The sequence below is a fragment of the Plasmopara halstedii genome, assembly GCF_900000015.1.
Source record: "Plasmopara halstedii genome assembly, contig: Scaffold_1898, whole genome shotgun sequence".
NCBI lineage: Eukaryota > Oomycota > Peronosporomycetes > Peronosporales > Peronosporaceae > Plasmopara > Plasmopara halstedii.
This window is the reverse complement of record NW_020188806.1, coordinates 27,400-55,160: the sequence shown is the minus strand read 5'-3', so window position 1 is coordinate 55,160 and position 27,761 is coordinate 27,400. Positions and strand designations below refer to the sequence as shown.

The window sequence follows — 27,761 nt, the reverse complement described above, 5'->3', positions numbered from 1 at the left end:
AGCGTACGAGCGGCATAAAACAGGGCAGTGAAAATCTTGCTAGACTCGATTCATAGCAGCAGCGCATAGCGTTCGCACGACATACTGCACTTGATACCAGATTTCTTTCATTGTCTCCTTCCCGTCATTATGGCGCCCCGAGTATCTGTGATTTAATTTCGGCTGAAATTTGTCTGAGCGTACCAAGTTATCGGTGAACAGCCCCACCATTGCTTTCATTGCAATATGTCGCCCCACACACCCTCGAGAACCAGCACCAAACGTTAAGTCAATGCCAGCAGCGAACGCATCGTCCGCCATCTCGTCCAACGGGATCAGAATGTGTGTATTTGGAGCAATTCTCATCGCAGCATCGCCGAATGGAAAGTACCGTTCAATAACTGGAAATGGATGTGCACTACAGATACACTGCCGTATACTTGCCGAAGTGATGTGCTCTGTCACAGATGTGGTCTTGACCCACGCTTTGATTATCACAGCGATGTCCGTTATATTAATTGCTGGCGAGATCACGAACGGCTGTAAAATGAGTGAGTAATATTCGGATTCTACCCACTTTTCTCCAAATAAATCATATAGACGAGGAGTTTTTCGAATTTCCTCCACACACCACTCAACCGTACGCTGCTTGACGCCTGTGTCTGCAACTCCTTTGAGCGCAATCTCTTTTCGCCACTCCCACGTCGCGTGACAAACCTCAGCGAATTTATCAGGATCGAACTCTCGCTCAAAAACGTAATTATAAAAGCAAGCAACAATAACCTCGTTCAGCTTGAATGCGTCGATCACTGCATTGGACATAAGTGCCTTTTGCCCATAACTTTCGAAAATGGTCGTGAGCTGCGAGATCGGCTGCAGCACTTGAATAACCTTCATCAAATGCATCTTCATCCTTCGCCACTGCTCTTCATTGATCGATTCCAGCGAAATGACAGGACTCCAGGCCGGCAACGATAATTTTGCTTCGATCAACTGGCCCTTATTGCCGGTTGACTTTAGAATTTGAAGCGCTCTGTCCGGCTCTGTAACCCACTTGAGCTTCACACCTTGACACAAGGCCAGCAAGGACAATAACAAGCCACGTAAAGCTTGAGATCGCATTCCGATTATCGCAAGCACGAAGATATATGCCGCAAGTACTGTTAAGACACAGACCACACCTTTGAGAAGCATTCCATCTGACAACTACTCAAAATATTGAACCAGACATTTTGCAAAATTGTGTATTTTTTCGATATAAAAAAGGGATAACCTTCGTCTAGACCAATCGTAGTAACTAGCATCGCAATGACCGACGTGCAGCCACAATCCTCCGATTCTGACGACAAACACTCGCCTGAAATCGCTTGCAGGTCTAATGAACCTGATCGCGCTTGGTCTACCGCAATTACTAGTGAGTCAATTATGTCTCAACGCATGCAAGGTGCAGATATTGAGTCGATCCAGCTACCCAACAAGTCCGACGTGAACGATCCCGCGACATATAAACGCAGTCAAGACTCCAATTGGAAAAACAAAGGACTAGATGACATTTATAGCATGTGGGATAAACTGGTACCTGTAAATGATTTGCCCAAGTTCGAAGAAATGGGTCTCTTTTTGGTCGAGCATAACCCTCAGACAGCTCGTGAGCTCGAAAAAGTATTTGTTCTGTTGCGACGAAAATTTAAGTGTCTTCCTAAAAAGTCCCAAATGAAGTTCGCGCTGAATGTCTTAGTACAGAAGGGTTTAGCTCCAAAAGGCCTTGCACTGGAAAAGTTGTTGGTGAAAAAAGCGTTAAAGAGTCAATCAGGTGTCCTTGTTGTTACGGTGCTCACGAGTCCATATCCCATGGTTAATGGGAAAAAGCAGAAGTTTAGCTGCCAATGGAATTGCTACTACTGTCCAAATGAGCCTGACCAGCCCAGAAGCTACTTGCATGACGAGCCAAGTGTCCTGCGAGCGAATCGTAACGATTTTGACCCAGTATTGCAGTTTTGCGATCGCTGTGTGACGCTTGCAATGAATGGCCATCCAGTAGACAAAATCGAGCTTCTTGTACTTGGTGGTACATGGGCGAGTTACCCTATCGAGTACCAGGAAAACTTTATCAGGGATTTGTTTTACGCGGCTAATACTTTTTTCGACAGAGAGAAACGACAGCGACACAGTTTGGAAGCTGAAAAGCTAGAGAATGAAACAGCGGCAGTGAAAATTATTGGCATCACGCTTGAGACGCGTCCAGATTGCATTACGCCCGACGAGCTGCGTCGATTCCGTCGATATGGATGTACACGTGTACAATTGGGTATTCAGCATACAGACGATACTATTTTAAAGAAGATCAATCGAGGACACACACTTAAAGAGGCAGTGCAAGCCTTAAAACTCCTTCGTGACTGTTGCTATAAAACAGATATCCATTTAATGCCAAATCTACCTGGTAGTGACCCAGAAAAAGATCGTGCGATGTTTGATTACGTACTACATTCGCCCGACTTGCAGGCAGATCAGTGGAAAATTTATCCTTGTGAAATCACACCATGGACGGTAATTAAAAAGTGGTACGATCAAGGCAGCTATGTGCCGTACGGAGACGAAGATCTTATTGAATTGCTGATAGATGTCAAGGCTCAAGTGCATCCATGGATTCGTCTGAATCGAGTGATTCGCGATATTCCTAGCCAATACATTTTAGGAGGAATGGATGAACCGAATTTGCGTCAAGTAATTGGAATTAAAATGTTGGAGCGAGGAACACCGTGCAAGTGTATTCGGTGTAGAGAGGTTAGAACAGATGATGCAGCCATCGCATCTGCTGAATGCGTCGTTCGACAGTACAAAGCCAACGAGGGTGATGAGTACTTTATCAGTTTTGAAACTTCAGACCGTTCAAAAATTTGTGGTTTTGCTCGCTTGCGTCTTTCGCCGACTTCCGGTGGTGGTATCTTTCCGGAGCTAGAAGGCGCTGCATTGGTCCGGGAACTTCACGTTTACGGTCAACTTGTGGCAGCCACTACCAAGTCAAAGACGAAAACCAGTGAATCTTTGGTTGTCACGAAGAGCTCGCATGCGCAACACACGGGCTTTGGTACACAATTGATGATCAAAGCGGAAGAGATTGCTCGAGCCCATGGATACAAAAAGATGGCTGTGATTGCGGGTGTAGGTGTCCGAAACTTTTACAGACGATTGGGATTTGAAATAGAGGGAGAAGGGGAACTGATGATCAAGCACCTGGACGAACTGCCGCCAACAAACGTGTGGTCAAAAACAACCTCGTTTGTGAGTCACAGTTTTGGTAGAATTTATGCAGACAGCCAGCTCCGTACAGCTGCTACAGTGGGAGTTCTGATTGTTGGTGTGGCGGCAGCAACTTTTTTTCGTAAGAAGTAGAAGACTTTACAAATAGATAGCCGACTGGAATACGTGATGTACAGAATTCGTTGAATATCAACAAATACAGATGATATTTTCGTGCTTTACTCTTGATAACAAAATCATACTTTGCATGTTCAAAGTTGATTGTGTAATGTAAACATGTGATAAAAGTTCTTGAATGATATTCATCACCATCCTTATTCGCGCTTTGCCGATTCATCAAAAACTCATGCCATTTTCAAGGCTGAAGGGAAAACACGTGTCACGTAGCTCGCGAGCTGGTAGCGCTTTGAATGCACAGTGAGCAATTCAAATCACGGAAGAGTAAATTATGCTATATAACTTTCAACGTAAGTATTAAGCTGCTGACGTTCACAGTCGGCAGCAATGAAAAACTCTGTCATCTCTCAAAGTATTTACTCGACACCTAGAATATATAACGCGTAACTTGTTTTACGTGAATATGTCTTCGCGAATAAATAATTGGATCTACGCATATATATACAAGAACCGTGTCTTTGAAATAACCTGCTGCTGCAGATACATATACACTTGTGCGCGTTCAGCTGATAGGTACTAATATCCAACCTTTTTCTTTAGATGCATAGATAATAAGCACCATAACTTTACAAGTCTCACTCACTGTATTTGCGTCTTTTGATTACAGAAATTCGTTCGTCTTAGTGGTGCCTAGGAGCTACTTGATCAACAACTTTGGATAATTCGATACAAGATTAAAGTTCTAAATTTATTTGGTTGTTGGCAAGATTTAGCGTCTCGTATCAAGCTCATGATTAAATGCCTGCATCCGTTTGCTTTAGCCACACGCCGAAACGACCAGCAGTGAGCTTGAACATCTTTGAAGCTGGAGAGAATCTATTTAACGTTAGGTAGTAAGATATCTGCATATCATGTTACATCGGCAGAACGTAATTTACCAACAAAATCAGGCCGTCATTTGCACGGAACATTTCTGCATCTCTTCTTCATCAATTCAGATTTCGCCGGCTCAAAGAAAGATGGCGTCTCTCTATCGCAAAAACGTTGGTGTGACTAAGCACGTAATATGTGAACATCGACGAAATCAAGTTGGTGGGCCACGATGAAGGAGGAGAAGTCGAACGACTCCAGGGAAGTCGATACAGATATTACGATGAAGTAGCTTTTTACTATGACCCGCAATCGGGATCATTCTGTGTTCCAGTTTTGTATCAATAGGACAGACAGATATTCAACGTTTTCAGGACCACAACTTCGGATTACCGCAATTCATGGCAAATGGAAGACAATATTAACAAAGGTTAGTTCGTGGAAGTCTACAAGATCGTTGAGCAATGGCAGTCTCAGGATACTGTATGCATTAACAATAAGAGCCGACGATCAACCCTCGAAACGAGTAGTGTGGAAAAAAATAATGACGTTGCCGCAGCTGGTTTGCGCAAAACTCCAGTCCTTATGTCAAATGAAATTTTTTAGGATTATGGTGATAAAAGCAGGTAGTATATAGTCATGCAACAGATATGAAGTTACGTGTCTTCCTTGCTTAGATTAGCGTCGACGAATGATTTGGTTCAATGGAAAGGTAAGTATGACCAAAATGAACTTTTGACATCGCCAATATCCGGTTTTATTAGTGATGTGTTATAACAGTTCCTAATAAAAAAGGTGACCCGAATTAAAAAAAGTTCGAGCGGTGAAAATCTCTGATGCCTTAATCGATGAAAGTGCTACGAACGAACGTAAAGTAAACGATACTGTTGTTAATTTAAGCCGTTGATGGATGTTCTCACACTTAAGACCAACTACTACTGATAGAAATTCACGGCTCTACCACAAACAGCTGGATCTGAGCTTGATGCAACGTCTACAAATGGCTGATGCTGGATGTGATAGCAGAATCAAGACTGCAGATTCAAAAAATAATACAAGGTTGTTGACTTGTAGATACTGCGGATGAAGTAGCTGCATGTTCATGGAATCTCTAACATCGATGGTCAATGGCGAAAGTAGATACAAAATGCTGTGGATTACTTCAGAGAATAAGGACAACCTAGAATCGAATGATCGCAAGAAGAGTATTGCCCAAATCTACGCCTGGATCGAAAATGATTTTTAGACGCGGATGGGAAGTAATATACTTTAGTTTTGTAGCATAAATGGTAGATTGTGTTGCAACCTTACGACACTTTTGAAATGGAAAGTGCAAAGTATTGTAACTTGGATCGACAATGTCTAGAAATCGTCAGCACGTACGTTCCAGTTGGTGATAATGACCTAGAGACGCGTCATAATACCAATTATAGGACGTGCAAGGGTATAGATCCATATATATATTTATCTGCTCCTGATATGATGCTGAGCAATTCAAAACATTTCAAAAGGAAAAAACAAGGTTTAGATACCTTTCTGTCCACACTTAGATTCAGACGTTAGAAATGGTGTGAAACGGCATGACACATACTCTTGAGTGCTCCAACTGAGTCATTCGAAACAAGAGCCATAAGAAAGTGCTTGGATCAAATTAAAAAGCGATGCATATCGCTTCGCTAGCTATGCTCAAGGACCAGCAAGCTACGATATGCTGAAAGCTTGACAACATGAATGATTTCCCGAAATTAATTGAGATGCCATCTTCAGCAATGCGATGTATATCAAAAATCAAAGCTCTGGACAGTTATGGTCTGGATACCAGATTTTTTGATGAAGACTTACAAGCAAAAAAGTAGAAATCATGTTCATACAGCTCAGAAGGAAGCCAGAAATTCAACTTTCAAAATTCAAGTCAGCACTGCACGGGCTACCAAAACTGTTTTTGACACTAAACTGAAGAATTACATTACAAATCAGGAGCATGAAGAGAAAACTAAATCTGAGTGCAATTTTGATGAGTTTGTGTGCGCGAGCAATTGTTTATTCCGGTTTAACTTCAAGCAGAATTGCCACGAGCTGCAAAGTCCAGCTCATTCAACATCTTCATATGCGTAAGCATCACGACCCTTAACCTGCTTGAGTTCCTCTTTGTCTACCCTGTACACGCCGCCACCGTTATAACCGGTATATCTTTAGCAGTTATTTCCACCTGGGCATCCTTGGGCACTAATTCTTCCGGAATCGGAATGCGCTCCACGATTTCGATACTTTACAACATAAACAGCATAAGCAAAGAGGCTCCTTATGCGCAGGTTTATCATTTAATGCATGAAACTTACAGATGATACAATTGCGTCGTACTTCATGTCGCTCATCGATACGAGCTTGTCAATCTTGGTAACACCGAGCCAGTGCAAGGCATCAGGCATCAACGCCTGGAAGCGCACATCCGATAGTTCGAAGAACCTTGACGCGCCTTGCGCCGGGGGCAACTTTTCTGAAGGTGACGGTTGTCTCCACAGACAAAACACCGTCGTGGGTTTGTGTACTGCCCGGCAGCTCGGAGCTCTGCTCCCTCGTCTTCAGCATAGCTGAGATCCATGGGCACTGGCCTGCTCGACGAGCTGTTGGAGTGTGCATTCCGACCAAGTCGTCTCGACTTGAAATTGAATTTGGCATTCAATGCCACATTCACCGCCTCTTGAAATAATAATGGATGCCCACGAAAGACTTTATTCTGGCCACACCAAAGCGGAGGCCTTCCAATAAGACGGTCACAGTGACCGCCTCAGGAATGGGATCAGCTGCCATCCGGCAATGAGAGTGCGCATCTCTTGGACAAAGTTCACCAATTTCTTGTTGCTCTGTTGAACGGCAAGGAAACGCGCTCACACGCGATATGCCTGGTTAGGCGACAAGAACACTCGTCAGAGCTGCAGTTTCAGCTCCGCCCAGGAGGGAAACGCAGCTTTGACCAAAGCGCCGCGCGTCAGGGCCCATTTTCGTGCTCGACCACCGAACTTTGAGATGGCTAGCGCCGATAATCAGGAATACTACTGATCATCGCTCGATCTATTTAGCCCGATACAAACTTAATGAATATTTTTCGTATCGTCAGCCAACCTTCCAATTTCCTATCTGCGACCCGGCGTTCAATCTTTCGTCAAATGCGATCGGTTTCCAGTCCTGTGACTATGTTTGCAGCGAAGCTGCCGTAGCTCTTGCTTAGTGGAAGCTAAGCTAAGGTCACCGACCTAGCGTTCTTTCCGAGAACCAGTCCAAGTACCTCGGACCTCAATCCGCTATTTCCAAGTACTAAAGCCTTATCAAGGCAAACGAATACTTCATTTCAAAAACGAAAAGCATTTCATTGTTTTAGTTGCGGCAGAGCCGCCAATATCTTAAACCCTAGGAATTCCTGATTAATATAGTTAAATAGCAATACCTAATTAATATTGGCAATCCTGCCACATGGTGGCTTCTTGTTACGGTGTAGCCACACGACTGTGTGATTACACAAACTGTGTAATACACACCAATGTACGGTCGCACAATCTTGAACGAACGCGCTTTTGCTCGGTCTGGAGCATGGCGGATGCGATAGCCATCCCGACCACTCTCACCCAGAGCAGAAAATGCTCTCCATCCTTCCCCCCGAGGACCCAAACGCTCACCATGAGCGGCTTAGGGCGGGGAAAATCATCCGTCATTGACGGTGGCGTCGTATACGCAAATTATGCAGACATCTTCATTTAATTACGGGATATATACATGTATGTATACATAACTATACTTGAAGTAGTATACACTTTAATATTTTTTATTTTTCAAAAAAGTTTTGGTATATTCTTTTATTTTTTTTGTCTGGTAGATTTTTATTTTCCCTATATTCTAGGTTATCGTAAAGCGTAAGAAGGATAATATCAAAGACAATTAAAGCATACTTTACATTTGGATGTATTTCACTCCAAACTAATATTCACAAGTAACCCGCAGCTGGTGCGACCTTTACTTTCCTCTGGGTGTTTGTTGATGCTGATTTGAAGACTTGAAGCTTTCTCCTTGTGAGGTGCACGGAAACACTGTTGCACTTGGTAGTACTTATCGTCAATATGGCGACCGAGGCTTGATAATTCTGTGATCATCGTTAGGATGGCACATGATATGCTAACCTATCTATCCCCGAGACAAATCGACATGATTGAAAGCTGATGTCTTCCGTAATCCTGAGAGGATACCGCATTCGTTGGATCAAACATTGGAAAACAGTTATCACTCGCCTTGAGGCGTTCCCCGGCAATAAAATTGCAGGTTACTGTGGGATCCCAACAGAACGGCACAGACAGGTCACTTATGCTAAGCATCTAGCCTTTAGGGGGATGTAGAAGTTGTTGATGTGCTATGGAGGTGAGATTGTCATGACTCTGTCATCACTTCAGACAGATCATTAGAGTAGCGGACTTCACGATAGAAGGTTGCGCGTGAGAACGATCACTTGCGTACGGGACGTGCCAGTCCAGCATTAAAATTAATATGTGCTCGTGCACTCATCGCATTGAAACATGCTAATAAAATTTATGATGCTAGAAGATATAATCACCCTACATGGAAGACATCAACATTTGCAGCAGCAAGTCACGAGCATTCAAGTGAAACCATTCTTCCACTTGCAACTAAAGACTCGAATCCCATCAGTTAAAGTTAATGAGATTTAAGTAATTGTCTCTAAGGCTTTGGGATCCACAGTACGTCTTCTCCCCGACATGACATCATAGCTTAGTTGGTGAGGCATTTTTTCTCCCATAAATGGTTCATTTAATTGCGAGATATATAACTCCAAGTAGTGTACACTTCTTCAAACTCAAATATCTATTTTATTTTTCTGTTAGTTGGTAAATTTTTTCATTTTCCCAGAAGGTATGACATGCATAGCGTGAGGTTAGCAGCCTCAAACTTTTCCTCTATCACTCTCACCTGTTCCGAGCTTCAATCATGATCATTAAACTATACTTTGGTATTTCTGAGCTTCGTTCTAATTCCGAGAAACAATAATGCTATACCATAATTTGTGTCAGAAAGATCTATATTTTAGAATTTCCCTTTTATCAGTAGACAACTGTGCCTTGAAAACGGTACTCCGTCATAACCACACGCAATCCACCCCTTACAACCGAGATGAATCCTAACGCTGAGATTGTGGGTAAGTCGCAGGCGCTAATGGTCAACGTTAGCGCATCCAAAGGTCTTCAGGGTGTGCTTAAATCAAATCTCGGTGCGTCAATACTTACGTCTTGGTTTGTCTTTGCTCTGAGTACAATAATCTTTTGACAGATCTTGTATCAATAAATAGGCCCGCGTGGTACGCTTAAGATGCTGGTTGGCGGCGCCGGTCAGATCAAGCTCACGAAAGATGGCAATGTACTATTGCACGAGATGCAGATTCAGCACCCGACGGCGGCGCTTATTGCTCGTGCGGCGACGGCCCAAGATGACGTGACGGGCGACGGAACCACGTCCACTGTTCTCTTCATTGGAGAGCTACTGAAGCAAGCAGAGCGCTTCTTAGCCGACGGTCTACATCCACGAATTCTGTCTGAAGGCTTCGAAATTGCCAAGGACGAAGCGTTACGAGTGCTTGATAGTATCAAAACTGTAAACAAAGAAATCCTCAAGGACCGCGAGCTGCTTTGTAGTGTTGCTCGCACATCGCTACGAACCAAGCTGGACCAAAAACTTGCCGATCAACTCACGGATATTATCACGGATGCTGTGCTAACCATTGCGGTTCCTGAGCGTCCCATCGATCTGCACATGATTGAAATTATGCACGTACGTATTGCAATGATTCTGACGCTCTAAGAGGTATTAATATTTTTGATGCTCATATGTTCAGATGATGCATCAGAGTAGTAGTGATACTCGTCTTGTGAAGGGTCTTGTGCTTGATCATGGCTCTCGTCATCCAGACATGCCCACATCTCTAGAGAATTGTTACATTATGACTTGCAACGTATCGCTCGAGTATGAGAAAAGTGAAGTTAATTCGGGCTTTTTCTATAACAGTGCTGATCAGCGTGAAAAAATGGTTGAAGCTGAGCGCAAGTTTACAGATGATAAAGTGCGTCAAATTATTGATTTGAAGCGCGAAGTGTGCACGGAAGAAAATAAGAAAACCTTTGTGGTAATTAATCAAAAGGGTATTGACCCATTGTCTCTGGATATGCTGGCCAAGGAAGGTATTCTAGCCTTGCGCCGTGCAAAGCGTCGTAACATGGAGCGCATCACGCTTGCTTGTGGTGGAATGCCCATTAACTCGACGGAAGATATGGATGAGTCTATGCTTGGGTACGCTGGTAAGGTGTATGAGCAGACTCTAGGTGAGGAGCGCTACACGTTTGTGGAAGACGTGCAGCATCCAAAGTCGTGTACGGTTTTGATTAAGGGTCCTAATGAGCACACGATTGCGCAGATAAAGGACGCTATTCGCGATGGCGTACGTGCTGTCAACAATGCTATTGAGGACAAGGGTGTCGTTCCCGGTGCTGGTGCTTTTGAGCTCGCTGCTCACGAGGCACTTAATAAGCTTAAAGGCATGGTGAAAGGTCGAGCTAAGCTCGGTGTCCAGGCATTTGCGGATGCTCTGCTGGTGATTCCAAAAGTGTTGGCAGAAAACTCTGGTCTCGATGTACAGGACACTTTGATTGCTGTACAGGAAGAGCATCAGAATTCAGGCATGCCTGTGGGCATCGATCTTTTCTCAGGTGAGCCCATGTTGCCGGAACAGGAGGGTATTTGGGACAACTATCGAGTAAAGCGACAGTTTATTCACCTTGCCACCACGTTGGCGTCTCAATTGCTGCTTGTGGATGAGGTCATGCGTGCTGGTAAGCAGATGAGCGGTGGAGGTATGCCCGAACAGTAATCAGGTGATATTCGCCGAGTCATAATAAATGAAGAAATTGACAAAATACTTTGATTTTTACCGCACGAATAATAGATAGAAAACCAAAATATCAGTAATCAACAGTGCTACGATGATGATGTATAGACAAATTCTTTTCCGATAAGATCTATCCGCAATGACCTGTAGCAAGTGGTGTACTTGGCCTGTCATGCTTGAGGTCTCGGAAACCATATTATTCATGTCGTGAAGTTGCGAACGCTGTAGCTCCAGATCCACAAGCACATTTTTGGCTAGCTGTTCGGACTCATTTAATGTTCGACGTGTTCGCTCAATATCATCTGATGTGCGCATCAATCTCTGGACACTCTACTTAACACAGCAATTCTTCAAGTTAGTTTTCAGTGAAAAGATCGACACACCATTCAGTTTACCCACAGAATCTTTATTTAAAAATGTGCTGTAGTTGTTCAGACTACTTGGATCAGGTCCTCCACCCGAAACACCTTTGTTGTTACCACCAGCAAATATCCCACCATCATTGGCTTCATTGCTATCAAGGCCGCGTGGACCTAGCAAGGCTGACCGTTCCTCCCGATTGAAGAGCATCTCTCAGCACTTGAATAACTGTCAGGATGATCTAAATAATGTGAAATACTTCATTTTTCTTATAATGAGCTTTGGAAAAACGAACTATCGTAACGGTGGCACGCGTGGCGGCGCTGATAGTACGTTGCTAAGGCCGTAATGATAACTGGCATATTGTCAGCGCAGATTAAAGTTATGTCACTTTCTTGCTTTTCGTGAAAACAGAATTTACGTGGGAGGATGTGAAGAATGACAAGTATCGAGAAAACTACCTTGGGAATTCGGTGCAGGCACCTGTGGGTCGCTGGCAGAAAGGCAAGGACCTTTCTTGGTACGCAAAAGCCAGGAGTTTGCAGAAGAATGTTGCATTGCAGTCGGAGCTAGAACTTGCAAAACTGCGCGATGAAGATTTGATGAACGAAGCTTTGTACGTTGTTTTAGATTTATTGAGGAATATTGTTGGGATTATTATGAGATAGAAAAGCTTACGAAGGGCATTGACAGAGGAATTGTCCCTAAGAAACGCCGAGAACCTGTAGAAAGTTTGAGCACGTTAGAGATTAAGGAGCTGCTAAAGAGAGGAGAGGCGGAGCGGGACGGGATGGATGTGGAGCGTGTGGAAGGTCTCGGTGCAGCGCCTATAGATTCCGATGGTTTCGGTATTGGACCGAAGCTTACGCTCGCGGAAAGATACAAAGCTCATCTTGATAGCGGCAAAAAGGATACAACGTACGCGCTGCCAGGTACAGTAAATGAGCAGTTGAATTCTAGTGAAGCAAAGGTAGCACAAATGGAAGCACGGAAGGCTGAAAAGGCAAAAAAGAAATTAAAAAAGATGGAGAAGAAAGAACGAAAAAAAGAGAAAAAAACGAAGCGCAATTGTATAACAAAATCAAATGAAAATGTTCAAGACAAGCTGCGTCGCCGTAGCCATCACCATTTGAAAGACAAAGGGGGGGGAAGGATTCAATCACGATCTCGCTCTTATTCTTCGCAGAACAGAGGTCGAACATCGGCTCGACGTTCGCGCTCGATTAGCCGATACCACAATCGATCGCGATCTCGCTCACACTCTCCAAGTGATCGTTATCGGCGAAAACGCTCGTACAGACATTTCCAAGCACATCGTAACCGATCGCGGGGTTCTGCAAGCCCCTCACAACATCGTCACCAATACCTTCGGTCTTCTTCTGTTAGCCGACGCCTAAGAAAACATTCACGCTCTCGATCTTGACGTCGTGGTTAACCCAAAGCCTTTCACAATACAATCACTCACGCCATTCTAAATCTATCTATTATATAGACTTTCGAAGTCTTAATCCGATTTTGATGTCGTATGAGCCTTCTTTTGTCGTCCACAGCGTTCAGAACTGCCATCTTTCAGATCATGAGCTGGCAAGTAATATCCTTCCTTTGCGTCTTCGCCTTTCCTCCAAAGCTCTGGGTTCTGCACGGTATCAAAGACATTTCCAAGTGATGTGTACCCGTGGTCATACAACGAGCAATAATCCAGATCACAATTACGCAAAAATTTCCAAACATCAGCGTATGTCCACTTAAGTATGGGGTTCACACGTAAAAAAGCAGGCCACCCAGGGCTGCTTGGCGAAAAATGTTCCATGTCTTCCGTATGTGGGTCTCCACCCCTCACACCCATATAAATGCCCTTTATTTGAAGCTTGTCCAGAATGTCTTTAACACCCTCAACAAATGAGCATTTATATACGTGGCAACTGAGTCCATATTGCTTGGTGCATTTCTCCGTGAATTCTCGCACCTCCTGGAACTGGTCGTACGAGTCGAAATACATGACGGGCACGCGCTGTAATTGTGCCATAACTCGAGCTTCCAACTCATCTTCGTCCATTAAATCAGCTGATAGAAAACTGTTTCGCGGCGATGTAATAGTCTTGGGACAATCGACGGCCTCGTGAATGCGCTCTAGCTGCACCTCCTCGAGTACGCGCTTGGCTATAACAATTCGAAGTAGATGCAGTATTACAGTCGAATCCTTACCACCATTAAAGCTAAAGCAAACACCCTCTAAGCCAAAAATGTCGATGGCGCTGCGAATTACGTCTAGCGCCTTCTGTAGTCGTCTCTTCATGGCAGCGTCTGCACCAGCATACAGGAGGTCGAAGCGCAACAAGATGGATCTCATACCCGTATTGTTCATAATTTCTAACCGGGTGTTGGAATTCCTATAGACGTCAAGATGGAGACCAGATACGAAGAATGCTTGGTTACTTTTCACGTAACGCGATTGTTGTTCGCTTTCAGATCAGATCTGACGTATTGAAAATAGCAAACAAAAAGCCTTTCTTCTCACAATAGGTTCAGATATTAATATCTAGAAATGGAGGTCTAAGTTGTCGAGACAAAAAGAAGTGCATGATTAAATTATTTTGATTGCAAACAGTTAGTAAGCGAACATACCAAGCCCATTACAACGTGATCTAAGCGTGATTAGTATATTTGCTTCCTATAAGGTGGCCAACAAGGGTAATACCGCTACAGTGAGAGTTCGACCCTAGTGGTTGAAATATATCGTCAATTTTGTCGCAACTTTTCACCTTTCATCTACGGGCGACTGAAATTTAGTATACTACGATGATGAAGTTACGTTTTATACTGTTTGTTGAGCGCTATCGTGCATATGAATGCACCAAATTCTATTCCACAGCGATTGTGTCGTCGACATAGGATAATGGGGCCGTATGGTGGACTGAAGGGAGATTTTCATTTTGTTCGGTCGAATAAACTTCAGATACAAATGTTTTAGCGTTCAACCATACCCCAGCAGCAAAGGTGACATCGTGCTCCATAAGCTGCTTGTATAAAAGCTCATTCTCAAAGCCGGATGCTGGGGCAGAATACTCCATCTCAAGATGCAGAGCTGCACAAGCGGCAACAGCTTCAGCTTCAAGAACCGACATACTTCCAAGCTGCCAGTTGCGCGGGTTGCTAATATTGACACACGCCGGCACGAGATTGGCAGTGTTGCAATCCACGCTTTGCCAAGTCTTTGCATTTCGCAAAAGTGCTACACACTCCGATGGATGCAGCTCTTTTCCGTCCGAAACAACCCAAATGGTAGCTTTGATGCGATTTGGAGTGAGATTGTCTGGAGAAGGCAAATTCACGCCACAATCCACCACGCCTGGAAGTGTACTCTCATCAAGCAAGTTTTGGTTGATGCCAATCTCACCGGCTGCATTGAGAAAACCATACTCAATTTCGCTTGTTTCTGGACGAAGGATTGTAAAATTTTCGTCGAAAATGCCGAAATTTGATTCTGATCCGTGAAAGCGACAATCTGGAAACGGGGAGATTGGTAGAATCGGTTCTTGCCAATTGCATATACTATCCTTTACAAAAAGAATCTCTTCTCCGATATTCAAGTAGTCGACGCCACTCATAAACATAACACGCTTACCGACAAGAAGAAGCTCTTCAATAGTTGGCCATTTTGACTGATACTGTTTAAAATCAAAATCGTTAATAATTTTTCAAGAATTCTGGCAAAATCACAAGATGCAAGCTTACCACTAAATCAATTGGTCGAAGAATTTCATTTTCAAGAAAAAACTGTTTTAAATAATCAAGTAGTTTTCCAACCTTTTTCCACCTCATGAGATCTGTTTCGTCATCAAAGAAGACCATCAGGAACTCATCTTGATGCTCTGGGGCATGAAGCCACGTCGACAATTCACTTAACGCTTCTTTTAGCGGTCTTTGCTCCTTTGTCGGAATGCTGCTTAAACTTGGCTTACAGCCGATTGTTCCTGAGTCCCACTCGATTCCAGTGCCCAGTAGTTTTGCAACGTCGTTAAAGACTTCAATCATACTATCCAGCAACTTGGACTTAAATCCTCCACAATGAGCTATATGAAGATCCCCATCGAACCAATGCACATCAAGCTCAATAAATCGCACACCCATTTGCAGTTGATCCGTTAGGGAGAAAAACTGATCATTAGTGTGCACTGTCATTCCCTTTTTAAACCACGAGAAATAGTGCAAGTACCCTTCGAACACATGATCTTCCACACCGTATCCATCAGCCATACTAATCGCCGAATTGTGTGTACCCAGCAATGATGCAGAGCATAAATTTCGACGGTATGCAAGTTTGCGTTGTAATCTTAGCGCCTTCTGCAGCCACTGGTCCACCTGAACACTACCGTGTTGACAGACAATAGCACATACACCCTTTTTGTCACAATGTTGAATTTTTGTGCATTTGACTTCTGGAGGGACAAGATCAGGTACACTTTTAAGCACTTGAGCTTGAAATTGGGCACTTTCCACAGCGAGTTGGTCCGAATTTAAAGTCGATAAAGCGTTTATAGACAAATTAAATTGCAGAACTTGGTTTGTCGAGCTATCTAAAGTGGTAGAGCTGGCTAGATACATACCCATAGAGATAATTAAAAGATGAGCGAGATAGCACGAGGCAGTTTGGGCGATGTATTGCGCGCTGAGGCTGCGATGTGCCGACTTAAAACTCGCCATCGCCTTAATTTAGGTTATGCGCAAACTACTTTTCGTAAGCAATGTGGACACGTAGTGATGTTGTAGCTTTTATTATATTTACAATACCAGTACAATGATTTAAGAAAATATGTTGCTTGTTAAAAAATTCAGCCGAAAGCGAGTACGTTAAGCTTATCTTTCACATCTTCCACCGCATTTTGTACGCGCTTCACGAAGCTTGGCGATGACGTCAGCGATTTCTCGGCGATGGTGATTTGATGACTTAGCGCGCTCAGATTAAACTGCTCGCGTAAAGTCGTTTTAACGCGAGTGTCAACACGTCATAGCTATCACGAGAATTGCGATGATAGTATTTCGTCGTGCCTCCAGACACAAAATCATCGTGTCTATCAATCTTTTCCTTGCTACTTTTGCCAACGAGACCGGCAAGTTTGCTCTTGTCAATTTGAAAGAATTTGAGTTTGCCAAGCTTAAATTCTTTGTAATCCTTTCCGTCACTATTGCAAAAACGACTTTCTTCTATCTCGTGCTTCTCCTTGTCGTCATGAACGAAAAAATTGTCGACAGCACCCGTGACGCTCGTAGATTGACTTTTTCTCTGATCAAATTTGCGCGCAGTCGTCTGCAAAGTATCCATAGCTCTAGCCGTTGCACTCATAGTGTTGCGTGCTGCTTTGATCTTCAACTCAGTCGGTTGTAGACTTTTCTTGATGTCGTGAGCAACGCGTTTGAGACCGATCGCCGTGTCTTTTGCGGTGCGCATGTCACTCCGCATGTGCGAGACGGCGGTGTGCATGAAGTAATTGCTGTGGTTGCTGTCGTAATGGACAAGTTTTTTATTGAGTAGCTTAAGGCATTGAATAGCGTCATCGGCGGTTTGATTAAGCAGCATTTCGAGGGAAATAAATTCTGAGTTGGCGACAGCGTTTTGGGCCGGCCTTGTTGATCATGCTACTTTCTACTTTTTTCTGACAAGGCAAATTTGTGAGATCTGAGTACGATAACTCGTTTCAATTATGCAACATGTATCTTATGCAGAGGATTGATGGACTTTGCTGGATGTCCATTTCTCCTAATCAATGCTTGAGACACCATTGTGGATGGAAGTTTCTTCAACAATCACAGTTCTCTCATTAAAAATTTGATGCTTCTCACGTTTACTGTGTAGCCTCGCCGGGACAACTATGTTAATGTCCTTAATCTCTGCCACCACGTGCGAATGCATGCGTCAATTTTGTTGTTAAAACGTAGCGGTGTTGTGTGCGGCCATCTTTCTTTACATTGCAGTAGCACGAGTAGTATAGATAATTGTATGAAATTTATAGTGGACAACTATCTAGACACAGCACCTCCTAGCTACCTCTTTCTAGTAATATCTTATACTCGACCGTCGATTCATTGTATGTCTTTGGATACCTCCTTTATAAACAAGTATTTCGTATAAAATGAAGACGAGAGCCGAAACTGTTATTTTCATCCACATCGAAATCGAGACACTCGCGTTATATGGGAAAGTCCAACACCGCCATCGGCGTCGAACCTTTAAAGCTCAAGTTATTGGATGGTGTGGTGAAGTTGATTCCTTAAAAATGTAGACCATCGCCATATAAGAAGTATGAGCAGAATATGCAAAACAAAGTATGAAGATTGAGTTCAAGGGCTAACACAACAGATTTCTAATCACTAAAAAGCGTCTCATGCGTGTTGAGGAATCTAGGTAAGTTGAACTTGAAGTGAGCCTTGAGAAGCGTCGCACTTGTTTTTCGTTGTATCTAATATAATCAAAAAGACCCCGTTAGGAGTTCACACTTCCAGTCTCAGTTGAACAAAAGCAGCTGAAATAAATGGTACAACAAGCTTAATTTTTAACGACGGCAGCCACCAAACGTAGTCCATGCTATTGACATCAAGGCATAAAGGCTCCTTGATCCAAGCTCACAATTCAATTGTCTATCTCCACGCATTGTATAATTCACATGAACAAGACCGATCACAACGCTGCCACGAATCACCAGTTTGCCTCTTTGGAGAAGGTGCTAGTCAAGACTGTTAATGACGCTATAAATTGCCTTAAACTGCTGAAAAAGAAGCTTTCCGATTACGACAGTCGTCATGGCAATCACTTTATCAACACCGCTGTCTCGTACATGCGCAGCGACATGCGCGCAGCCAAAGACACGGCAGTCGATCTTAAACGCATTGCCCATGACATCAAGAAAAGCCCACAACCGAACGAGTCGGATATTCATGCTGCTCGCAACACTATGAACGCAACGGCTAAAGCTATGGATCATTTGCAAATTACTGCGCGCAGCTATGACCAGGGAAAAGGCCGATCCAAGGGTGTGAAAGGTACTTTTGATAATGTCGTTGGCCATAATGACAAGGAGAAACACGAAAAGGAAGGAAGTGTCGTCAGCAAAAGTGACGATACGAAGTTCAAAGAGTCGAAGGTTGGCAAAATTTTTGGCAAGGATGACGCGGATAAGCAAAACAACAATGTCGGTCTCTTTGGCAAGAATGACAGAGAAAAGGACGACATTGATGGTGGTAAGCTCGGAGGCACAAGTGATCATCACCATGCTTCAAAAGCGAGTACCTTTGGTGCGTCTGATACCGTTGAGACGCTAGTCAAGTCAACTTTGTCGGAACATTTTGACCTCCAGACGCTGAGTCACCAAATTGACCTTACTGAGAAGTCACTGATGGCGTCGCCAACATCGCCAACATCCTCTCCGACATTTGTCGAGCGTGCGAAGGAGAAAGTGAAGGAGGTGAAGGAAAAACTCATGGGTGACTCGTCGAACGAAGGCCACGATGCCCACAAGCAAAGTATTACCCCGTGAACATATTCTACGGTAAAAAAACTTGACAAAGGTGCATAATTCCATAGGTTTCAAATCAAAAAAGTGTTTCTTTTCTCCCTTGTTCTCCCCTTGTTCTCCCCTTGTTCAACAGCTCTAATCGTTCTTTGTATGGTTATGTTGTGTGAGATTGGCAAATTTACTTAATGCGAATACTCCCTATAACTATTATTCCTTTACAGATCATTGATAGCACCGACTTTCTGAACCCCCAAATAACTTAATTCCAGCGCTATTTTACACTATGAGAATTCATCACTGCCAGCTTCAACTACTTGACTCGTTGAGAAATTCTTCCACGTCCCGATCAATCTCGGCGTCTTGATCGTCAACTGCAATCTGACGCTTCTCCATTTCTTCTTTTACTAACCGTTCAGCCTCCTCTTCTAGCATGTCGTCCAGAACTGTTTCGTTAAGCGACAATGCTGGCTCGTCAAAACGCTGTCGTACGTCACGTGGTCGGAACGACTCAATTGGACGCGATCGACGAACACCTGTAAGACTTGCATTTTCGTGCAAGGTTGGCTCCTGTTCTGGCTCTGCAGTTGCTGGTGTAGACGTAGGCTCAATTGTTGTTAGCGTTGAACTGGACTCAGTCGGTTGATTCAAAGGCTTGTTTGATTGAGTCGGCAACTCATATCTGCAAGTGGGACAGACGTTGTGCTCTACGAGCCACGTCATGCCACAGTCCTTGTGGAAAGTGTGGCCACAAGGAAGAGAAATAACCATCTCATTCTCTTTGTAGTCGCTTAGACATATGACGCATTCATTGTGTAAATCCGTCTTTTGCATGCTTTCTGTCCAGGTCTTCACTGGCAGTTTTTCAAGAAATAGCTTGCTGGTCGGAGGCGGGCCATGCTGCTGTGCCTGTGCACGCTGAAATAGTTCGTTTAACGCACTTGCAAAGCCGTTGCCATTAGTGTCGTCGCTGCCAGGCCTTGACCCGAAAAGCGGAGTGCCACTCAGTACAGATTGTAAATACTGTGCAGGAGATGGCGTAAATGCCATTCGCATGCCATCATTGAACTGTATCCAAACAGTAGGCGGTGGTGGAAGGACAAATACAAAGTTGCTGGTTGATTGGTCAAGTGGCTGCTGCGCGACTGTCGGTCCACTTGATACATTGTTGTTGCTTGAGCTCATTGTTGATGCTGTTGTCGCGTATAATTTGAAAGTCACTTGCTTTGTGTATCGTAAATTTTACTGTGAGGACGTCTGCTAAGAGGGCGCCTCGGTTGATGTGAAGTAATTACTGGCGGAAAAAAAGCTAGAAACGATTTACGATTGGCCGACACTGGATTTCGGAACCGAGTTTATTCTATTCTTATCTTCGAGAAGGTCGTGAAAAGTAATCAGGTGTGTTGTCGAACATTCAAGAACAAGGTCCGAATCAAAAAGCTCGAGTGGAAGGGCGAGGTATGTGGCAATATACCGTGCGTAAAACGTCGACAAAAACGCGAGCTCCATTCAACTATGTGTTAACTTAAGCGATACAATGTTTCATGAACGCCTGTCTAGTCAACAATGACGTGGACATGAAGACAGAAATAGATCTAGCTTGCATTTATAATAGAGCGATCACCTATGTGACTGATTTAATCGCTTTTGCTATATACGTATATAAACATAATTCCTATAATTTTGGTCGGAGCCAATAAAGATATATACTATAGACTGCATGCAGATTTGGTACAAGCATAGCGAAACTGTTCCAAATTACTTTAATGTAGCGCAAATCTGTTATTTTTTGCATATTACAGTGCGTCGATAGGGTACATAGTACATTAGTTTTGTAATGGCAAAGAAAGAACTCGGCCGATTGTCGCATAGAGCATATTACATCTATATGCTAATATTTTTGGTAAACAATAAAAAGTACATTATTTTGTTACACATTAGGCAAACCTGCTTTATTCGAAGACGTGCTTTGATTATAGTTGCCATCTCAAATTGGGTCACTGCTCGAATTTCCATGTGGCCGAGAATTGGGTGTTAGCAACGCAAAGCTTTCATCAAGCTTGCCAAGATTGTTTGGCGTCTTCAGAGAATGCATGCCATGGTCCGCTCCGATCATATCGCACAAAAGATCAATAAACTCATTTGCTCGACAATCTGAAGGTTGCATTTTATTAATAGGCCAGTCATGCAGTCGCAATTTTCCTTTCACGCCGCAAGGCTCCACGGTCACGTCAATGCGTCGCCATGGAAGTACCTGCTGCAAATGGCACAACATCTCGTGCGGAAACTCAACCTCTTGTTTGTTGTCGCAGTCAAATCGACCGATACTTGAAATACGTGGCGCACATCTCGCATCAAGTCCCAGTTCGTGCTCATTAATTACAATCGAGGTGTCGATCTTTGAATTGAGGCGCTCAATAAATTCTGCATTAATTGCATGATCACTTCCATTGCCCGCGGTGAAGCCAAAGTGGTGGATATGCCATCGCCACTCGGTGAAATGCTCCGTCAAAAAACTACTGATATAAGGATTGTAGCTGCGCATAGCAGCTGAAGGATATGGAACAACAACGTCGCCGTCAGTCATCGCTATTAATGTTCCATGACGAAAGCGCTTAAGTGAGTGAAGATACTCTGAGTTAGGATCGCTCATGAGTTCTAGCACGGAACGAGGCAACCCCACTGCAGCCGCATCTATTTCTTTCTCTTTCACTTGTTCTTGTACTATGAAAGAGTCAATAAGCAATCAAAAATCTGCCGCAATCCTCGAATAAATTGCGACAACTTACCATCTAGCAATAAATCCATGCCCGTTTGTCCGTATAATGATGACGCTAACATTTTGTGTACACCGAGACGAAGAATATTCTGTTTTTGATATTGCATCAGTCGAGCATTTTGTCGTTAAAATAATAAAGTTAATGACCAACCTTCACTGTTGATGGCCCTTTCGCCCTCCTCGAGCCCAAATGAGGTGTGCAGATGGTCACAAAATCGACGTATTCAACGTGCAAAAATCTCAGTGCGTCCATAATTTGAACGAGCGCGTATCTTGCGTAGAGTCCACCTAAAGAGTGCCCGACAATGGACATTTTGTAGCTTTCTACATCAGGGCACAACTCATGCCCTAATACAGTCTCAATCACCTCCTTCGCAAGCCTTGTACCACCAGCCTCAACGCCTACTGACGTGTTTAGTTCGTTGGCTTCCGACTTGATGATGAGTATCTTGCCTTCACCAAACTTGGTCACTAGTGCGGACTCGACTGCATCAAAGTCAGCGGCTGAGCCGTTATTACCGTGCACTAACACAATTATAAGCTGTGGTATATACACGGGGCGCATTTTTGTGTCTGATGACTCCATTGTGGTGATATTGCGCTTCACTTTAGATGCGCCGGACTCAAAAACGTCCTGGGATTGTGTCACGTGCATCAGAAATCCATCAAAATTTGAAACCAGCCAAATATGATTTTTCGCATACCGTTCATATTACATTCATCCACAGTCGGTAAAACCGTCACAGCGTCCAATATATAAACAAAACTAACAATGCATCAACAATAGGGAAAATCTAAGCGGTCGACGATAAATTAGCATTTGATTATATCCTATTTTTTCTTCATACTGTGTGGGCTTAATTCCTCGTCTCTTTCGATCGACGAAATAACGCAAATACTAGGTCCTTCTCTTTTAACATACCAAATTAACCCAAGGCGGCCTGCTTGCGCTTGTAATCTGAGATAGCGGCTTTAATAGCATCTTCAGCCAGCATGCTGCAATGCAGCTTGACGGGAGGTAGTTTTAGATGCGATGCGATGTCTGTATTTTTGATATTCAGGCACTCCTCCACGCTCTTACCTTTAAGCCACTCCGTAGCCACAGATGACGACGCAATGGCAGAGCCGCAACCAAACGTCTTGAATTTAGAGTCTACGATCGTTCCATTCTCGTCCACCTGAATCTGTAGCTTCATTACGTCGCCACAAGCAGGGGCGCCCACGAGACCTGTACCAACATCCTTCGAGCTCTTGTCCATTGATCCTACGTTACGTGGATTCTCGTAATGATCAATGACGTTCTCATGATACATACGCGTTAGTCTAAGACCAGGGGCAGCCACGCTAGCAGTGAAGGGCGGGGTGGGGTTTACGCATAGCGAACGCTTAAGGGCGGCACGTGCGATCATCATTCTTCTGTCTTCTTTTTAAGTTGCGAAGTGAGCTAACCACCCACCAAAATCGACTCGTGTACACCACACAACAGTTTAGCTAGAAATTGAGATTATCAGAAATGCATCAGACCGGTTCGATGAGCTCTGCTGGATAAAATCATAGCTAGATGCATCCCGACATATCACTGGGAGACGACAAGCATATTGTGACATCTGAAGTGGCCCTGGAGCTGCCAAGTCATGATTCAACCGGCACTGACAAGGTTTTCACGTTCGTTGTGCCACTGTTACCGAGAATCGAAGAAGACCAGGATGGGGATCTCATCGTTCGTCGACGTGATCTCAACCAACATCGGAAAATTGCAAGCTATAATCATTCCCGAACCCAAAGTCCACCGCATTACAACACTAAAGGAACGGACACAATGTTTGTTTTAGAAGCACGCACTCGTTCCACATGGGACACGGCCGGTACTCAATTGTGGCGAGCAGCTTTTCTCCTCGTCGAGTATATACTCAACGCACCGGTCTCAATACGATATTGCAATGAAACTTTCTATCACTTCTTAACGAGCCTTATTACCTATTTTTCGTTGTCTAGGAAATTTTCAAGAACCAAATTGTTCTCGAACTTGGGTGTGGAATTGGTAAGACTTTAGTCGCCTTCATCTGTCCACGAGCTTATTTCTTCAATCATGATAAGGCTTTGCATCAATCGTGGCTTCTCGACTGAGCCAATGTGTTTATGCAACTGATTTGGATCACGATGCTCTTTGTCTCACTCAAAAGAATATTGAGCGCAACGTTCATGTACGGCGTGTCTACAGATCTAAAACAGCGTGTAATATTGCATTCTTATTATTGGTGATCTGTAGGGAGACATCCGACCTCGCTGCCTCGATTGGAGCGATAGCAACCTGATATCAATAGCCGACGAGACGTCCGCCAAACAGTTTGATTGGAGTTCGACAGACCAAACCGAACTGAAACATCTCACAGTCATTATCGCTAGGTACATTGCAAATCACTTTATTTCTTGCATTCCATCGAGAGCTGAACCAATTGTTGTGGTGTTGCAGCGACATTTTTTACGACGATATCTCAACTCGATTCTTCTTGTGTGCGCTTCATCGGCTCATGCTTCAGTTTCATCATGCCAAAGCATACGTGGCATCAGAACGACGTTTTGTCTTCTCTGTTGCAACGATGCAAGTAGTGTCACTCGGTTATGATACATTCCAGCGGCACATTTGTCGCCACAATCCAGGAACGTGCCACACTTACGTCAGCGCCAATCAAGTTCGGTGTCGACTATGCGCCACCGAAGAAGTTTGCATGGAAGGTGACAATAAACTGCGGTTTGTAGTCGACCTAATTCCAACCAACGATCTCCCGCAGCGCCTCAAATACGATAGAACGTCCACTCTGATACTCTGGAGAATAGACGCGATCATAATTCAATAGTAGCCGATATTTTTTTTATTCAAAGTTTGCCAGCTATCTGGGGCAGCCTTGGCGAGATGTCTTCAAATATACTGCATACATTGGTAGCGAGACGCTAAATCTTCCACAATCTAGGTGAATTGCGCATTTACCTCCCGCTATAGCAAACACGCATAGACTTAGAGCTCAATGTTGTGATGTCACAACACTTGCTCAAGTTCTTGCAGATTGCTGCTGATTCCAGATCAACTGCTTGTTTCAAGTATGAAACCCCGAGGTCCGCTAAAGTCATTGACCTCAAAATATGCGATAAGTTGATGCAGTAATTTTTCTTCAGCACTTACAGACAAAATCAGCGGCAAAGCAAAAAGCGAAAACCATCAATGCTTGAACCTGAAGTCTCTCGACGTGCAGCTAGTATTTCGGGTTTAGCACATTTATCCCTCCTCCTCCACGGAGTCCCATCATCTTCATAAATTTCGATACCCTGGTACGTATGAATATTAACAGCTACACACAATTGCACTGTGATTTTTTAAACAATTGTACAATATCGTAGATATTGTACTTTGAGCAATGTTTGATGCGAAATTACCCCGTTACACATAATGTTGAGCAATAAATTGCGACACAACCCTGATAATTTGCAGTAACCTCACGGAACATATAGTACTTCCTCTGTCCGAAAATATAAGCGGTGCTGCGGGGATTGACCAATATTAAGCTCAAATTTGACCTTTTCTGCTTGCTTACTGGCTAAAATTGACGGGTCGAGCCTGACAAGTCGATTGGTGGTTCTCGTGCGAGTTTTTGTTGAACAGAGCCAAAGTTATAACGGTAAACGCACAGCCGTCAAACCCCATTTCGGCTTTGACTCTTCGCCACTCCTTGTGATGGGGTCTGACGCTACTTCTGTGGCAAAGCCACGAAAGAATATCACCCCGCCCGAGCGTGCTGAGGTTATCGCTTTCCTCCTGCGGGTCAGCATTGAGCTACGCCCGCCTCCAGGCGCGATCGGCTCCAGCGCGACTAAGTATGGATGTAGTACTGACCAGATTTCGCGATTGTGGCGCCGGACTACCAAGGACATCAAAGCAGGAGAGCCGATCAACTACAACAGCGGCAGGAAGGGAAAGAGTGGCCGCAAGACGCGTTTAACGCCGGAGTTCCGCCACGCCCTCAACGACGCCATCGAACTTATCCCGCTAGAAGACAGGTCAGATATTCGTACTTTGGCGAATACACTCGGTATTCCAAAGTCTACGCTGCATGACTACTTTCTCGCTGGAGTATTTCGTTGCCACACAGCTCGCGCCAAGCCGATGCTTACTGACAAGCAGCGTATCGATCGAGTCAAATTTGCTGCTAGTTTTGTGCAGCGTGGTCCCGGTGTCTGTATTCGATTCGACAGTATGATGGAATACGTACATTTAGACGAGAAGTGGTTCTACTTGAAGAAGGACAAGCAACGGTTCTATCTTGGAGAGCACGAAGAGGAGCCCTACATCACCGTGAAGAACAAGAACTACATGATCAAAGTGATGTTCCTTGCGGCAGTGGCTCGCCCGCGATGGTCTGCGAAGAATCATTGTATTTGGGATGGAAAGATCGGTGTGTGGCCGTTTGCTGTTTATGAGCCTGCAGAGCGATCCAGCAAGAATCGAGCGGCTGGGACTTTGGAGCTAAAGACATACACTGTCGATCGCGACATTTATCGACAAGCGCTTTGCCGGATGGTCATACCGCGCATCAAAGCGGTATGGCCATCAGGCAAGCGGGTCGTGCTGCAACAGGATAACGCCAAACCGCACGTCACGGTTGATGACCCCGAAGTGCACTCTGCGTGCTCAGCTGGCGGCTGGGATATGAAGCTTACCGCGCAACCAGCCAATTCACCGGATTTCAATGCGAATGATCTCGGGTTCTTTGCTTCACTGCAGTCGTTGCAGCACAAAATGAAAGCTAAAACTATCGAGGATCTAGTCAACAACGTGGACGACGCTTTCGCTAAACTCCACTACACTGCTCTCGACAAAGTTTTTCTGACGCTGCAGTCAGTACTGCAGGAGACAATGCATATCGACGGATGCAACAAGTACAAAATCCCTCACCTCGCCAAGGACACGCTACGAACGAGCACTGGTTTGCTACCACCTTCATTGACATGTAGTGATCGAGTGTACGATAAGGCCAGACGTTTCTTAAGTTCGGTTGGGCAAAAATAAAAAGTCAAAACCGTACTTAGGCTTATATTTTCGGACACGCGCAGTAATAGACACCAGCTTATATTTTCGGACAGAGGAAGTAATATATTGTTAGCATAAAATCGGTGCTTTTCGTACCAGATAAAACAATTAACTTGCTCGCGCCGTCTTCCCATGAAAGGCGTCGACCAATATCAACATCAGCGAATGTGTGGGGTGATATAAATGGTTTCAAGCAAACAAAGACAAACAAGCACTAGCGACATCAGACCCTTGTCAACTCCAAAAGCGGACATATCTTACACAACGAGATCATAGTCGATTTTAACTGGGCCCTCATAAATTGAAACGGAATTAAACGTTGCTTCTAGGTTACGTAGTACCGCAAAGCTATTAATTTTGTTGTCTGGCGCATTGATGACCAAGGCTTGCCCATCACACTAGATCACAAAGATTGTACAGCGAATCTGGTGTGGAAAGCAGCAAAATTGATCAAAATGTAGCATCTCATACCCAAAACCGTATTGATCAGGCGAGTTAGCCCTCAAAGTAATCGATAATTAAGGCTAACAGCAAGTGTCAGCTTCCCTTTTGTGTATTAAAATCCAGCTCAAAAGAGATTTTTAGCTGCAAAAATGGAAATTGTAAGAAATTTAGGCAAGGCATCCATTGTCTCGTCGCGATCCGACAAGCTGCGTTGAATTTGCGCATCCGCTGAGTAGCAAAAAAAAGCTTTTATTGCACGAGTTTATCAACTGCCTCACGGCAACATAAGCCGATTGCTCAAAGTGGTCTATCAACCGATCCTGTGGTGCAGTGGAATGCTGTTCACTTCGGAACCTGGAGGTCCAGGGTTTAATCCCCGGACCAAGTAGAGCGGAGTTAGAGTGTAATGAATAAAAC

The 27,761-nt window shown here is 44.1% G+C and overlaps 18 protein-coding genes across 18 annotated transcripts; 7 read left to right on the top strand and 11 right to left on the bottom strand.

Moving 5' to 3' along the window:
• Positions 1-39: 39 nt before the first annotated feature.
• Positions 40-1,101, bottom strand: PHALS_02339 (RxLR-like protein; the record flags this gene model as incomplete). The annotated part of the gene is made up of 1 exon (XM_024716821.1): positions 40-1,101. The coding sequence occupies one exon, from the start codon at positions 1,099-1,101 to the stop codon at positions 40-42; it is 1,062 nt and encodes a 353-aa protein (XP_024582381.1).
• A 186-nt stretch (positions 1,102-1,287) lies between these two features.
• On the top strand, positions 1,288-3,375 carry PHALS_02338 (elongator complex; the record flags this gene model as incomplete). Its single annotated transcript, XM_024716820.1, has 1 exon — positions 1,288-3,375. The coding sequence occupies one exon, from the start codon at positions 1,288-1,290 to the stop codon at positions 3,373-3,375; it is 2,088 nt and encodes a 695-aa protein (XP_024582380.1).
• A 1,546-nt stretch (positions 3,376-4,921) lies between these two features.
• On the top strand, positions 4,922-5,476 carry PHALS_02337 (uncharacterized protein; the record flags this gene model as incomplete). Its single annotated transcript, XM_024716819.1, has 4 exons — positions 4,922-4,942; positions 5,086-5,099; positions 5,176-5,289; positions 5,371-5,476. The coding sequence occupies 4 exons, from the start codon at positions 4,922-4,924 to the stop codon at positions 5,474-5,476; spliced, it is 255 nt and encodes an 84-aa protein (XP_024582379.1).
• A 407-nt stretch (positions 5,477-5,883) lies between these two features.
• PHALS_14856 (uncharacterized protein) lies at positions 5,884-6,383 on the top strand. Its single transcript, XM_024716818.2, has one exon. The coding sequence runs from the start codon at positions 6,037-6,039 to the stop codon at positions 6,343-6,345; it is 309 nt and encodes a 102-aa protein (XP_024582378.1). The 5' UTR covers positions 5,884-6,036; the 3' UTR covers positions 6,346-6,383.
• On the bottom strand, positions 6,383-6,659 carry PHALS_02336 (gtp cyclohydrolase ii; the record flags this gene model as incomplete). The annotated part of the gene is made up of 2 exons (XM_024716817.1): positions 6,383-6,497; positions 6,592-6,659. The coding sequence occupies 2 exons, from the start codon at positions 6,657-6,659 to the stop codon at positions 6,383-6,385; spliced, it is 183 nt and encodes a 60-aa protein (XP_024582377.1).
• A 2,746-nt stretch (positions 6,660-9,405) lies between these two features.
• PHALS_02335 (t-complex protein zeta subunit) lies at positions 9,406-11,152 on the top strand (the record flags this gene model as incomplete). The annotated part of the gene is made up of 3 exons (XM_024716816.1): positions 9,406-9,502; positions 9,581-10,059; positions 10,124-11,152. 3 exons carry the CDS (start codon positions 9,406-9,408, stop codon positions 11,150-11,152), a joined length of 1,605 nt encoding a protein of 534 aa, XP_024582376.1.
• Positions 11,153-11,250: 98 nt separating this feature from the next.
• On the bottom strand, positions 11,251-11,740 carry PHALS_02334 (uncharacterized protein; the record flags this gene model as incomplete). The annotated part of the gene is made up of 3 exons (XM_024716815.1): positions 11,251-11,259; positions 11,333-11,472; positions 11,554-11,740. 3 exons carry the CDS (start codon positions 11,738-11,740, stop codon positions 11,251-11,253), a joined length of 336 nt encoding a protein of 111 aa, XP_024582375.1.
• A 64-nt stretch (positions 11,741-11,804) lies between these two features.
• On the top strand, positions 11,805-12,757 carry PHALS_02333 (t-complex protein 1 subunit zeta; the record flags this gene model as incomplete). The annotated part of the gene is made up of 4 exons (XM_024716814.1): positions 11,805-11,859; positions 11,945-12,146; positions 12,224-12,645; positions 12,717-12,757. 4 exons carry the CDS (start codon positions 11,805-11,807, stop codon positions 12,755-12,757), a joined length of 720 nt encoding a protein of 239 aa, XP_024582374.1.
• A 277-nt stretch (positions 12,758-13,034) lies between these two features.
• PHALS_02332 (phosphoadenosine phosphosulfate reductase family protein) lies at positions 13,035-13,895 on the bottom strand (the record flags this gene model as incomplete). The annotated part of the gene is made up of 1 exon (XM_024716812.1): positions 13,035-13,895. One exon carries the CDS (start codon positions 13,893-13,895, stop codon positions 13,035-13,037), a length of 861 nt encoding a protein of 286 aa, XP_024582373.1.
• Positions 13,896-14,391: 496 nt separating this feature from the next.
• On the bottom strand, positions 14,392-16,141 carry PHALS_02331 (hypothetical protein L916_18465; the record flags this gene model as incomplete). Its single annotated transcript, XM_024716811.1, has 2 exons — positions 14,392-15,198; positions 15,266-16,141. 2 exons carry the CDS (start codon positions 16,139-16,141, stop codon positions 14,392-14,394), a joined length of 1,683 nt encoding a protein of 560 aa, XP_024582372.1.
• A 346-nt stretch (positions 16,142-16,487) lies between these two features.
• On the bottom strand, positions 16,488-16,991 carry PHALS_02330 (uncharacterized protein; the record flags this gene model as incomplete). The annotated part of the gene is made up of 1 exon (XM_024716810.1): positions 16,488-16,991. One exon carries the CDS (start codon positions 16,989-16,991, stop codon positions 16,488-16,490), a length of 504 nt encoding a protein of 167 aa, XP_024582371.1.
• Positions 16,992-18,192: 1,201 nt separating this feature from the next.
• PHALS_02329 (uncharacterized protein) lies at positions 18,193-19,062 on the top strand (the record flags this gene model as incomplete). Its single annotated transcript, XM_024716809.1, has 1 exon — positions 18,193-19,062. The coding sequence occupies one exon, from the start codon at positions 18,193-18,195 to the stop codon at positions 19,060-19,062; it is 870 nt and encodes a 289-aa protein (XP_024582370.1).
• A 285-nt stretch (positions 19,063-19,347) lies between these two features.
• Positions 19,348-20,223, bottom strand: PHALS_02328 (zinc finger protein; the record flags this gene model as incomplete). Its single annotated transcript, XM_024716808.1, has 1 exon — positions 19,348-20,223. The coding sequence occupies one exon, from the start codon at positions 20,221-20,223 to the stop codon at positions 19,348-19,350; it is 876 nt and encodes a 291-aa protein (XP_024582369.1).
• A 124-nt stretch (positions 20,224-20,347) lies between these two features.
• PHALS_14855 (uncharacterized protein) lies at positions 20,348-20,745 on the bottom strand. Its single transcript, XM_024716807.2, has one exon. The coding sequence runs from the start codon at positions 20,545-20,547 to the stop codon at positions 20,359-20,361; it is 189 nt and encodes a 62-aa protein (XP_024582368.1). The 5' UTR covers positions 20,548-20,745; the 3' UTR covers positions 20,348-20,358.
• A 280-nt stretch (positions 20,746-21,025) lies between these two features.
• Positions 21,026-21,830, bottom strand: PHALS_02327 (ESTERASE/LIPASE/THIOESTERASE DOMAIN-CONTAINING PROTEIN; the record flags this gene model as incomplete). Its single annotated transcript, XM_024716806.1, has 2 exons — positions 21,026-21,762; positions 21,824-21,830. 2 exons carry the CDS (start codon positions 21,828-21,830, stop codon positions 21,026-21,028), a joined length of 744 nt encoding a protein of 247 aa, XP_024582367.1.
• Positions 21,831-21,956: 126 nt separating this feature from the next.
• On the bottom strand, positions 21,957-22,403 carry PHALS_02326 (Predicted alpha/beta hydrolase; the record flags this gene model as incomplete). Its single annotated transcript, XM_024716805.1, has 1 exon — positions 21,957-22,403. The coding sequence occupies one exon, from the start codon at positions 22,401-22,403 to the stop codon at positions 21,957-21,959; it is 447 nt and encodes a 148-aa protein (XP_024582366.1).
• A 398-nt stretch (positions 22,404-22,801) lies between these two features.
• PHALS_02325 (iron sulfur cluster assembly protein 1) lies at positions 22,802-23,130 on the bottom strand (the record flags this gene model as incomplete). Its single annotated transcript, XM_024716804.1, has 2 exons — positions 22,802-22,824; positions 22,899-23,130. The coding sequence occupies 2 exons, from the start codon at positions 23,128-23,130 to the stop codon at positions 22,802-22,804; spliced, it is 255 nt and encodes an 84-aa protein (XP_024582365.1).
• A 248-nt stretch (positions 23,131-23,378) lies between these two features.
• Positions 23,379-26,879, top strand: PHALS_02324 (Predicted methyltransferase; the record flags this gene model as incomplete). Its single annotated transcript, XM_024716803.1, has 7 exons — positions 23,379-23,738; positions 23,813-23,858; positions 23,915-24,021; positions 24,087-24,223; positions 24,291-24,423; positions 24,479-24,553; positions 25,476-26,879. 7 exons carry the CDS (start codon positions 23,379-23,381, stop codon positions 26,877-26,879), a joined length of 2,262 nt encoding a protein of 753 aa, XP_024582364.1.
• Between the last annotated feature and the right edge of the window lie 882 nt (positions 26,880-27,761).

What these genes read in the sequence shown, in the direction of transcription:
- PHALS_14856 (XM_024716818.2), top strand. Translation starts at nt 6,037, where the DNA reads ATGGTCTGGATACCAGATTTTTTGATGAAGACTTACAAGCAAAAAAGT.
- PHALS_14855 (XM_024716807.2), bottom strand. Translation starts at nt 20,547, where the DNA reads ATGGAGCTCGCGTTTTTGTCGACGTTTTACGCACGGTATATTGCCACA.